A 12,755-nucleotide genomic window follows, 5' to 3' on the forward strand; every position below is an offset into this window, starting at 1 on the left:
TGCAGTATATATATACTGCTTCATATGAATTCTATAGACCATTTTTTTAACCATGTCCTTTTTACCCTGTCTTTTTTGGACGATAGTTGATCGATCATCGAGACATAATTCTTTTCGACCGGGTGCAGAGGCGGAGGCTCGAACTGGCGTCGCCGGCGACAGAAGAAAGTTTGACTAGCGCGGAATTTCAAGTCCTTTAGTCCGCCTCTTCCCGCGCTCTGCCCCTCGATGTCTCCCCAGCACCCTCCCTCCCTTCTTTTGCATACTTGGTGCGAAGGCTGGCGCACCGGATCCCGCAAAGATGGACAGACCTGAGGAGCTGGGGGCGATGAGCACCCTCATCAAATCTTCTCAGGGCCCGTTCGACGAAGACGGCGACGCCTCGAACGACCTGCAGGACCTCGACAAGAACCAACAGTGCTTCTGCATCTGTCGCGGCCTCGACGAGGGTACTATGATCGGCTGCGATGGTGGCTGCGACGACTGGTTTCACCTGCGCTGCGTCGGCATAAAGAAGAAAGAGCAGGATCTGATTGAAAAGTACGTGTGCCCGCCGTGTACCGAGCTCGGCAACGGTGAAACCATCTGGAAGTCGGGCGTCACCAGGGGAACATCGAGTCAGATTGCTCTCTCGCCACTGGCTGCGAACGAAGCTGCCACCAAGCAGTACGAGGAAACCGCCAAGATCAACAGACTTCTCGAGAAGGATGCCAACCGCCGTCAAGCTGCGAACGGAGTATCTCAGCAACGCAAAACGAAGGGGGCACGCAAGACAGTTCATGCAACACGTGTCGGACTCCTCGCAGGATCGCGCGTCGGCTTCAAGCGAAAGGCACCCCTGAAGCCAGTCACCAACAACCGCCGACCGCAAATGCGCCGCCTGTCGTACGACACTGCGCAGCTGCCGTCGACTCCAAAGTCTTCGGCAACGCTGCCTTCCCGCACAAAGACATTCTTCCAAAAGCAATACCATGTGGACGAGGACACGTCTTTCTTCGTGGACCAGAATGACCAGATGGCGGATGATAAGATGTCTGTGGGCATGACTTCGGAGGACTTGCAGAAGGAGGAAGATGCGAAGGCTTTGGAATTGGAGCTTCTTGAGCGGACGTATGCGTATGGGCTTGTCAGGGCGGCTATGATGCAGTCTTTGTTTGGCAATCATACCGAGCGCGCCTAGCGTTGGACGTGATTGAATGAGGAGCTTGACAGGACATTGAGAATCGGTTCAATTGCATGAAGAGCTTGGTAGACATCGACTGAAGGGGCCTAATTGAAGGAAGAGCCTGGTACAACATCGGAGACAAGAGAGAGACGTGTTGGGCTTTACTATTGTACATCAACCTGTGTGCCGAGCCACTGCGCTTCCATAGCTTGCTTGAGCCATGGAATGTCTATTGCCTTCACTTCTTTACGAACGTACTCAGTCAATACCTCGCTACCCTCATCTTCATCACTGGCCTCCAGAATCGCCAGCACACTGACATTCGGTGATCGTGCGAGTGCAGCAGCGACCGCCTTCTCCACAGAAGGGTCGAGCAATACCAATCTCGTCGCTGGACGCTCAGCATGTGCTAAAGACGCCGTGTGACAGAGTGCGGGCAGATGGGAGTAGATCAAATCGTCCAGTGGCCGCAGCAAGAAGACCGCAGCAACGTGGCGTGGCTTCTCTGCCTCCTTCGTTGAGGCAGCTGCCTTGCTAGAAAAAGTCGAGAGCGTCTCCAGATGGCGAGTCACGGCATTAAACCCAACCAGCACATCTTCCTGGATCCTGGGAGGTTGTAGACCCGGGATCTCCACGCCTGTCATGCCATCTTCGTCCGCTTTTGCCTCCTCTGCAGGAGTGGCCTTTCGCTTGCGCTTCTTGGCCCTTTTCTTTTTCGACTGCTTGGGTATATTTGTGCGATATGCTCCAATGGGTCTCAGCACTTCGACGAGAAGCCGTGTTACTGCGTCATGCTGCGGTTGTTGGAGCTGGGATCTAGTTGTGGGATTATCAGCAAATGCTTGTTTGACATGCATCTGTCAGGGTCTTTACATTGTGGGCTGGGCGAACGGAGATGCGGTTCTGTAGATGGGTTTGTGTCCCTTACTAGCATCTTTCATTTGCGTTGATGGAGTGTGGCGGAAACACCGATCGGCATGGCGAGATGTTCTTGTCTGGCACACATTTTCTCTCCAAGTGAAGTCGGACTGGACGTCTACTGCATCCTCAGGCACCAACTTAAAGAAAGACGCTAGTGCGGGACGGCACGTCACGGCGGGGCCTCGCTTTTGAGTTTGGCCAGCGACAATCCTTGTTGAACCTAAGTAAGCTCCAGACGCGAATGTTAAATCGCCTCGACTTTCACAACGCGTCTTCCCAAAATCCACGGCTTCTTCTTCGACACTTCAAAATTATTCGAGGCGTTTTCGGAGTTGATCACAGGCGCGGCAGACCATTTCTGACGGGCGAACAGCAGCTTCAGACGACGTCATTCAGGCCGCACCTTCACCTGCGCTGCCTCACGATCGAAATCGCCGCCACAGCCTTCCAGAGCATCGCCGCTGCGACTGATGACATGTGCCGCCCACAAACACCTTCGTAGCTGCCACGCATGACCATGGCCTCGGCAAACACGGATCCAACTTGGTCCCGCGACGAGGCCGCCGACGCAAACCCAGATCTCACGCGCAAACGCCAGCGACTGAGCGAGGAGACCGAGACATCCCCCCTTTCAAACGACGACGACGTCGTCATCGAGGCCTTGCCGCCAGACGAGGTCGGCAACAGCTTTGAAAACGCCATTGCGCTGGACGATGATAGCGCCATGCCGCCCGCCAGCGAGACCTTCATCCTCGCGCCCGACGTCAACATGACCCCTGCAGAGCAACTCAACTGGCTGTGCGGTCGAGCGCCGAGTGCTTTGCCCGTGGATAGAGTCGTCTTCCGTGCTCTCTGCAGCTGGCTGGCAGAGCATCTCTATGTCACACGAGATCACGTTGACCTGATCCTTGATTCGTACATCGACGAACACGAGTTCTTTGGCAAGCTTGGCCAAGCCTGCTACGCTATACTGGAGCGAGAGGATGACTTGTTCGGGCCTGAAGAATTCCAACGCCATGGTTTTGGGGCACTCACGGAATTGGTCAATAGCTTTCTGGATGCCCTCTATGAGTTGAGTTTGAGAGTGCTCAGAATCCTTCCCTCGATTGTCGACAGCACCATCGCACGGAGGGACTCTGGCCAGGTCTCCAAGACCAGACAGCATCTCGATCTTCTCTATTACGTTCTGATCCTAGCGCAGATCCTCACCTACTACAGAGCAAACCAGGTAGTGGGCTTCTTCAGCGCAAATTTGGGCTTCAAGCCAGTGGCTCAAGGGAAGCGCCGCAAGGCCGAATTTTGCCAGCACCTCGAGCCGTCGACTCACCTTTTGGAACTTCTGAAGAAGCTGGCCCAAAATCATCGTGAGATCACGAATGCTTGGGATGGTATCGATGCGATCCTGCGCATCTTCCTCGACGTGGGTGTACCATCTGATGCCGAAGAGCGGACTGTCATGGACCTCGCCCATCTGTACATTTTGCCAGTCATTTGCGAAAAGCACCCACGCGCGCTCCCCGACGGCTTTCATGAGTTGGCCATCAAGTCGTCAACCTTCTTTCTGACTCGACTGGCGACTCCCGCGGACGCTTCAGAGTCCGCTACTTTGTACGAAAGCTATATCAAAAGCGAAACCGATGCCTTGATGATGGAGTCGACCCACGATGCCGGCGTTGCGGAGTCACTTCAGAACGTGAGCGGTGGCGATCATGCCACGTTGGTCGAACTCCTGACGACGGCTTGGACTCTGGCGAGGCTCAAGTCCTTCATCTACAGCGACATCATGGATGTCCGCAGTTGCGGCATTACGTTGTTGAGCCAGAAGTTGCTGGAACTGTACAATGCAAATCGCACTGGTCATGACAACTTCGAGCATCCGGTTCTCCAATACGTCGCACGGTTCATGCGTGCGAATGAGTTGACCAAGTACATTTTTGGTCCAAATTCACACGCCAGTCTGGTCAACCACAGTCAGAACATCATCGGTTTCTTGGCTGCCACTTTCGCCTACACAAACCTTGAATCAGACATCATCTGGCATGCCTGCACCAACAGCGTGGAGACCGAATTCGTCAAGGCATCCTTCACCGTGCTTGCTGATCTGTGTCGCTATCTGGATCTTGACCATCTGCTGTACCTGGCCAACAAGTATGCCGTCACGCCGCCTTCGAAGTTGGGTAAAGATGCAGTCGAATCATTGACAGATCTATTCCAACGGGTGCAGATCAAGAGCGGCGAGCTGAACGATCACAAGCACCGCTTGGCGACTGCTTTCATTAGCATGGACATCATGATGAGAGTCCCCAATGTTCACGATCAGACACCCTTGTTGCAGCTGCGCAATACAGCCCGGACCGAGCTAGGTCGCTTCGCAAGCCCAGCCTACAGCAAGGACGAGCGTGCACAGATATTCTCTCGCTGTATTCCCAATTTGCTCAATGCCAACGAGCATGCCACCACCAGTGTGGAGATCATTGCAATGTTCCTTCCCTGGATTCAGTCATCGCAGGAAGCTCAAGAGCTCCTCGACATGTTGCCCATACAAGCGGTCGTGGACGAGTTGAGCCAATATGTGACTTCACGGAGGGAGGCTGATGGCCGTCAGCAGACTGTCACTGGTGTATCAGGACTTCAGACACGCCTCGACTTTATTGTTCGCCTCATGTCACTGCCTGGTACTGTGATCGATGAGCAAGTCTATTCCTCGCTTTTCCGCTACACCGTTGGAGATATGGGCCTCAATAACGATGCCAGGGATCATTGTTGGACCTCACTGACTGACTTCTGTTCTATCAGTGAGCTCTGCAAGGTATCGACTGCCTTGATTGCCCATTTCCTCGAGAAGGAGGCCTTTCAGCTGGATCTTCAATTCATGACCCCACGTCTGATCCACCTCTTGGGCTCATCGCTTCGAAACCAAGTCAGCAAAAGCGCAGCATCGGATGGCGATATGCACATGCTGGAAGCTCCGACCTGGCAGAAGCTTGTCCAAGCCGCCGAAAGCGTTGGGGCCTCTCAAGTAAGTCAGCCGGCCACATTTGTGATATGCGACTTGTTGTTCCAGCAATTGCGACAGCCAGAAGAAGACAATCGTGTCGCGGCCATTCAGTGCCATGCAGACTTCGCACGCCAGCAGATCAGCCGCATCTGTGAGAATTTTGCCGACTTGGAGAATGTTGGGACCGCAACAATTTGCCAGAAGATCTCTCTACTTGACGCCGTTCTCCGGAGGAGCAGACAATCTGCACCGTCTTTCAGCCCACTCCAAGATACGGACATCTGCTTAGCAACGCAACCTGCTGATGAATTATTCAAGTGCATGGTACAAGTTTACGGCGGTGGTCAACTTCAGCCAAAGCAGTATCGCTTGCAAGCCAACAATACGACAACCGTCTCGGAGCTACGAGCTAGATTACCATCCATCACCGGCGCCACTGAGAATCGCATCATAGTTGGAGGCAAGGCTCTGGACTCGAACTCGCAGTCGACGGAACCGATAGCCCAGCTCGGTGTTCAGACTTCAGGTGGGATCTTGATCAGTCCAAAGCACACGATGAATAGCGATCTGGCCATTATATTAACGTCACCAGGTACCGTGGAAAAAGAGGTCCTGACTCACTTTGACGACCTAGAACGACTGCTCGACGGACCTGATGATGTTGCTCAAACGGTAGGATAAGAGTGAAACCTTGCAGCTGTTCGTTACTAACAGGATTCAGGCCCACCACTTCCTCTCCACCATTCCTCCTCCCACGCAAGCCCGCCAGAAGGTGGCCTCACCGACGACAGCAGTTCAAGATCTCTTCCCTATCGGCAAACACCCATGGCGCGGTACCTACTCTCTGCATATCCTCAACGTTCATCGAGAAGACTACGCGAAGATTGGTGTGGCCGACGACGAATTCATTCTGCAAGGCGTTCGTTTGCTTTTGGCAGTATTAGTCGACACCAACCGTCCACTTCACAACACTATTTTCACGAATGTTCTTGCAGCATTGACAAAGTTCTTGCAAGGTATGTTCATCCAGTCAGCCTAAGCATACATGGCCAACTAACACAATGATACAGAGAGGCCGTCAAATGCTTCGGAAGCCACAGGGATCGAAGAGCCGTCCGCCTTCATCGACCGGCTGATTGACATCTGCAACTTCGCTGTCCAGTATCCTCGCCAAATTGACGAGAATCGATCGCTTCTCCTCGTCGAAGCATTAAGGACGCTCTTTCAGGCTTCTAGAACGGACAACAGTATCTGGAAGTGCTTCATTGGGAACCCACGCGCAGCTGAAATGCACAAGAACATGCTGCTACTCTGCCCTGAACGCTGCTTTCCGCCCAGCGCTCTCGCATTGATCAAGGACTATTGCGTTGAGGAGCGGCAACCAGACAATGTTGCGGACTTTTACGCCACAACATTGCTCAGCCTTTTGCCAGAGGCCCTCATCCACAGACATCGAGCTATGCACTTCTTTGTTCTCGCCATTGACGCAATCATGTCGAGCAGAGCCTTGGACTCGAACGAAGCCAAAGCGCGAGAGACGATGGACTTTCTGATATCGACTCTGCGCCGCTACCAACACATCGAATCTGTCGACCTTCCGATAGTCGATCATGCAATGCTCGGTCTGTTGAGGCTGCTTGCTGAAGTCATTCAGATCGTCAAGTGCTTCAAGAAGGCTTTGGGATTGTCGAACCTCTGCACAGAAATACTGACGCGCTTCCTCTTTCCTCCGTATGACGACCCTCTGGCGAAGCCGCTGGTCGACACTTCCACACGCGATTGGGCATATAAGTTGGTTCAAGGCACTTGCGAGTCAGAAGCAGACTTTGCAAGTCTTTTGCATGCCACAGTCATTGCTATGAAGGACAGCTCTGGCAATCCCCACGATAAGTTTCCCGGCGCTGCTGCTTGGTTGCGTCCTGCTCCCAAATGCAGCGGACTGCCGAACCTGGGCATGACCTGCTACATGAACTCTCTGCTGCAGCAACTATTCGCAAATGTTCACTTTCGCAAGTTTATCTTCGAAGTGCCAATCTTCGACTCGGAGAAGCAAGCTCTGGTGATGGAAGTCCAGAAGCTTTTTGCAAATATGCAGGACAGCTACTGCGGTTCTCCGGACACTTCGGCGCTTGCCAAAGTGCTCAATATTCAGACTGACAGCCAGGAGGACGTACACGGCTTCTACGAAGACCTTCTGGCTCGACTAGAGGCGAACATGCCCAACGCCATGTGGAAAGCGGCCTTGAATCGCTTCTACACGGGCAAGCAGCTGTCTCAAATCAAGGGCGACTGCGGGCACGTATCGCCCAAGACAGAGCCATTCGTGGACTTGCCGATTATCATCAAGAACAAAATCGGTCTACAGGAAAGCTTGGATGAGTTTGTCCAAGGTGAACCAATGGAAGGCGCGAACCAATACAAGTGCCAAGCTTGTGACAGCGCAGTCGGTGGTCGTCTTGTCAATGCCGTCCGCCGAGCATGTCCAGAGGAGATACCCGACAACTTGACGTTCTGCCTCAAGCGATTCACATTTGAGGCGATGCTTGGCGTTGAAGGCAAGGTCAACGACCGATTTGAATTTCCACAAACGATCGACATGGCGCCTTACAAAGCGGCGCATCTGAGCGACCCAACAGAAAAAGTCGAAGAGGACAATTTCGAGCTTGTGGGAGTGATCGTCCACCAGGGCACGCTTCATCTCGGCCACTACTGGTCATACTCACTTTTACGCAACACTGCTCAGCCGTTTTCTCGCACCTGGGTCAAGCTTGAGGACCGCAACGTATCGCTCGTCCAGAATGGCATCCATGAAGTTCAGCAAGAATGCTTTGGCGGCCAGCGCTATAACAACGGCAATGAGCGTGCTGACAACGCTTACGTCCTGTTCTATGAGAGACGATCATCTCTAGAGGAGGCAATTGCGTTGCCGGGCCCTGTCGTTGACCCGCTCACGCACTTGCTGCTGCCCCCGAAGGTTGCCCCACCAACGCGTCTGGCGAAAGAGACCCATATTGGCAATGCCTGGCGATTTCGAATTGCGCACTTGTACCACGACGATTTCGCCGCATTCGTCGGTTGGCTTCTGGAACATTACAGAGATGACTACAAGGACCAGAGACTTGCTGGCCGCAAGCCGGCTGCTTCGGCAGAGTCTGGCGTTTCGAGTGATACTGAAGGCTCTGCGGCATCTTTAGCATCGGACGAAGAGCTCGCCGCAGATTCGCTGTTGCAGAAAGTGGGTGAAGTCGCAATGACTTTCCTTCAGCGGATCGCCGTTAGCGATGCTGCCCCAGGACGACGACTGGCCCAATGCATCAGCCTGCTATCGTCTCTTCTGCAAGCTCAGCCGGACTTTGCAGTGCTCTTCGTCAACCGCGTCATTACCGCGCAGAAGTGGTTCGAGCAGATTGTACTGCACGACAACAAGAGAGTCCGGAGTTTGATCGGCGACTTTGTCATCTTCTGCTTGAAGCAGATAAAAGACCACGACCAGGCCTTCTATGAGCGGGCCTTCCGTTCGCTCATCGAAACTCATGCAGAACCCACGAAGATTCCCGCGCGGGCACCGTTGTTAGACTGGGAAGACTACCTAAAGTTTGCTGCCAGTCTAGCTTCACTTGGCCAGGACAAGACTGAAATCGTCCTTGACTCTGGCTACTGGCATTGGGCGTTCGATCTTCTGTACTTGCCTGTTGATGGGTCTCTTAGGAAGAAGTACCCCGGCGTCGCGGAACACTTCAAGACGAACCCCAGCAAGGTATCCGCCTTGTACGAGTTCATCTACACAGTCCTGTGCACCAATGTCGATCTGCTTACTTCTCTGACACACCCGGAATTGGAAGGCTACCATTCAGAAGGGCCCGACGGCCTCGTTCTTGCCGAAGACGAAATGGATCGCTTGGACGAGCAGCCAACGACGGGTAACCGCCAGGGCATATTCAATTGGATTCGGGCATCTAGATGGGCCAAACATGACTGGTAAGTCCGATCCTGTAACTCAATGCATGAAAGTGATGCTAATGCTTCAGCAGTCCTTGGCAAGATAATGCCCCCGGAAAGCTCGTTGGCTTGCTCTGTTCTGTGAAGTCAAGCCGACATATGATGACACAAATCCACCAGTGCCTCCTGCGCCACATCGACATAGAGGAGGAACATCTGTCGACGCTGGTCAGCCTGGCCATGCATTTCTGCACAAGCTGTCGTTCTGAAGAACATGCGCTCCCGATCTTCCAGACCTTGACCAAAGTCATGCCGATGTGGGAAGGCTCGAACGGAGAATTGTTGAAGATCCTACCTGATGCCTACAAGGCGGTACCTCGTACTGTCATCGGTACTATGGAGTCGTGGACACCCACCTTCTTGGGGGCCAAGCAGGTACTTCGTGATGAGGTTGCCAGATGGCTGCAGGAGAAGCTGTTCGTCAACCCATTGTCAGACTCTCCAGACTTGGACGCGGAACGCGCGCGGCAGGCCCGGAAGCTCATCAAAGGCTGCGACGTCTACCTGCGAGACGCCTGCAACAAAGACAGACCACGATCCCGCTTCGAAGCCACGATCCAGCTCGTCTACACAGTCGGCACGTACCTGCAGACACTCCAAGCAGAGCTGGCCTCACTGGCGGAGAGCGCGGACTACGAAGTCAACATAAAGTTACGGACGGAAGTTGATGAGATTCCTCAGACGATGGTGGTACTCAAAGATCTGGAGACGGAAATTTTCAGCTTGTGGCAGCCGGACGTCGTGGGGACGATGCAAGGCACCTCGCAGCAGGACGTGCGAGCATCAGTCGAGGCGTCCGAGGACTTCACTAGTGGTGATGATTGGGATGATGATGACGACGAGAGCGTTACGTTGGATTGATTGGAGCGTGAAAGTTTGGAGGCATTGGGCCTTGTTTTGTTTTTTGTTGCGTTTTCAGCGAAGCGAAGCGAAGAGAACCTCAACCCTTGAAATGATGCATGGATGAGTGTGTGTATTAGTAACGATGATGATTAGCTATTGGAGGCCAGTCAGGTAGAGGATTACGATAACGACGACAGTTGAACGGGTAGCCTGCGATTTGGAAGGATACAAACAGTCTTCTTCGTCATCATCGCTCCTCTTTGGATATCGATTGCATTCGCGAGGCTTTTGAGTTTGGCAATCGTAGCAGATATATGAGGTCGAGACACTGGCTTCAATGCGTCTTTCCTGTTTTTCGCCGCTGGACTTCCGAAGGTGTTTCGAGATACGAATCTTGCTCGGCATATTGCTGTTCAGTCCCACGTGCAGCGACCGCAAACAAGTTTCAGACACACGGATGGACGGATGGATGCGTCTTTGTGTATGCTCTTACCTGTTTCGTGGGCGGGTGGTAGTCCTACGTACATGTCAAGGGGATGTTGCTTCGCTTCGTGTTCTGTGTTCGAAGCAGTATGAGAAGCGGTGTTGTCGGGTGGCTGTCCTACGTACATGTCAAGGCCGGTTCCGTGTTCATGCTTTGGTGTATTCGTGTCGGAGAAGGCGAGGCGGGTTTCCCTCGCACATGTCTGAACAACCGAGGCGGGAGGGTTCGTGTAGCGTCGCTGTCACTTTGATGTTTTGTCACGGCAGCGGTATGCAACGGTGACTTCGAGAACGAGAGGGACGTTCGAGGGAGAGGAACGACGGGTGCCACGGTATCAGGTCTGCCATCACGAGGTTGAGCGATTGGTGAGGCGAAGGTACTGTGTTTCATGAGGTGGAATGGCCGGGCGGTGCCATTGCTGCTGTGCATGCCTGTGTGCTGTAAGCTGTCTCTCCAAGGCACATTTCGTCGACACAAGACTGACGGTACTTCTCCGTGTACGACCGACATGTCAACGCATGCGGCCGTCTCCAAGCGTCAGGTGTTGTTCTTGGTGTTTGGTTTGCGGTGGGACTGGGTGTCCGAAAGCAGTGCGAGCCGCAGGAGCATTGTGTCTTGGATAATAGCTCTCTTCCGTGGTTGGTCACTATTACTGTGGGGTCGTGTATGACTTGTACGCAACAGTAGAGGTAGCATACGGTCGAGTGAAGTGGGCAAACCGGGAACCGATGGCGAAGCAAGGTGACAGCTCACAGAAGGGGAAGGAGAAAGAGGAACCAAGCACCAAGGCTCGTAAACGATCACCAGGGAAGCGAGGACACCTCCAACCCAAGCCAGTCGCTTGTCTTGTCCGCGTAAGAAGAAGGGCCAGCACGTCTCGCTGTTCTTTTGCGGGGATTTTTGGCCTGCGTTCCGGCGTGCAGTATTGTCGTTCCCAGCGCCATGGTTGGTGAGCTTCACGCTTCTCTGCAGCTCACCTTGTTCAGCTTCTGCAGCTGGTAGGCCGACGGACGGCGGAATGCATGTGTGTGGATCGTCCAAGTCTTTCTCTCTTTTGTTCCGATGTGCCGAGCAAGTTTGCTGACGACGGTGATGACAAGCGTGGGTGCGTGGCCTCGCTTAGCAGGTGCCGGTGATTGCACAGGTGTCGACTGCCTGATGTGTTGAAGGCTGCATGATGGCCATCCACGTTTGTATCAGGATCGATATTGAGTCCTGTTGATGCACTTGCTCTTGGAACTGGTGCTATCCTGGTTGAGTGTTTTGTCCGTGTCTCAATAGCCTAGCTGATGTCCGCATGTACGTACCAAGACATGAACGAGGTGTAGTCTGCTGAGCGTTGTCATGCGGGCGACAGACATGATGAATAGGTCCGGCCTCGAAGTGGTTCCGAATCGCTTTGAAAGTGGTAGCAAGTCATCAAGCATTAGCTCATTGCCTCGCAAGCTCAGCATCTCCGTTTGCGCAGACAAGGCTGTTACATGCTACCGTCAGCTGATGTTAGCAATACCAGGCAAGTCAATGGTTTGCGCAGATGTCTGAACCTTGCCTACAGGACATCAGTCATTGCTTCGGAGATGAGCGTATGCACAGAATTCAGCAGGAACCGGAGCCAGCTTATCCGACACCCACAGAAGGGGAAAGCGACCGTAATGGTATCGGGTGTGATGTTTGGTCCTGATGCCAGGTCAAGTCTGCACGCCGCCAGATTCATCGTCATGTCTCGAAATGCGGGTCTTCGCCATCGAATGGATCGCATGCAAATTGTCTTAGGCCAAACAAGAAATATTTCGAGGTTACACCAATTCTCCACGTGTAGACACGTTCTTTGCACATTTTGTGTGGCTTGTGTCTTTCCCACTGGCCGGTCGTGAAAGATGTCATCCGTCCTGTCATCAGGTACCGGTAGGAAGTACTGTAAATGAATTAGTGGACCGCTGGGCACTCGATGGTCAGATGCCTCTGAAGACGAGCCATGTGCGCATAGTTTGATGGTCTGGTTGGGTGATGTGGGTAGCTCGATGGAGTCTCGTAGGCAAGCGCCCAGTTGTGATAGGTGAGGTGTCGAAGCAGCGTTCTCTGTGATGCAACAGTCAATATTAAATATACGAAAATGGAAGGTCCTGCGAAAGGCCGCACTGGTAACAAGGATGCTGCGTCGTTGAGGAAACTTTCCCTTCGTCCTGTTCTCCAAGCGCTCGGGGAGCGGGTTGTATCCAAGGGGTCGCGGGATTCAACCTTGCCATTGCGCTCAAAGGGGACGATAGTCAATTGTCTTCTTTGCGTCTCATCCTAGTAGAGATTTAGACCGTGACACACAGTCCAGTAGCAGAACTGTTTCTCAT

The 12,755-nt window shown here is 53.3% G+C and overlaps 3 protein-coding genes across 3 annotated transcripts; 2 read left to right on the plus strand and 1 right to left on the minus strand.

Moving 5' to 3' along the window:
* Positions 1-301: 301 nt before the first annotated feature.
* On the plus strand, positions 302-1,180 carry M409DRAFT_17947 (uncharacterized protein; the record flags this gene model as incomplete). The annotated part of the gene is made up of 1 exon (XM_033804284.1): positions 302-1,180. One exon carries the CDS (start codon positions 302-304, stop codon positions 1,178-1,180), a length of 879 nt encoding a protein of 292 aa, XP_033672599.1.
* Positions 1,181-1,329: 149 nt separating this feature from the next.
* On the minus strand, positions 1,330-2,106 carry M409DRAFT_17948 (uncharacterized protein; the record flags this gene model as incomplete). The annotated part of the gene is made up of 2 exons (XM_033804285.1): positions 1,330-1,981; positions 2,039-2,106. The coding sequence occupies 2 exons, from the start codon at positions 2,104-2,106 to the stop codon at positions 1,330-1,332; spliced, it is 720 nt and encodes a 239-aa protein (XP_033672600.1).
* Positions 2,107-2,603: 497 nt separating this feature from the next.
* On the plus strand, positions 2,604-9,944 carry M409DRAFT_17949 (uncharacterized protein; the record flags this gene model as incomplete). Its single annotated transcript, XM_033804286.1, has 4 exons — positions 2,604-5,756; positions 5,806-6,100; positions 6,155-9,062; positions 9,116-9,944. 4 exons carry the CDS (start codon positions 2,604-2,606, stop codon positions 9,942-9,944), a joined length of 7,185 nt encoding a protein of 2,394 aa, XP_033672601.1.
* Positions 9,945-12,755: the final 2,811 nt, after the last annotated feature.

This window comes from Zasmidium cellare, assembly GCF_010093935.1.
Source record: "Zasmidium cellare ATCC 36951 unplaced genomic scaffold M409scaffold_4, whole genome shotgun sequence".
Taxonomy (NCBI): domain Eukaryota; kingdom Fungi; phylum Ascomycota; class Dothideomycetes; order Mycosphaerellales; family Mycosphaerellaceae; genus Zasmidium; species Zasmidium cellare.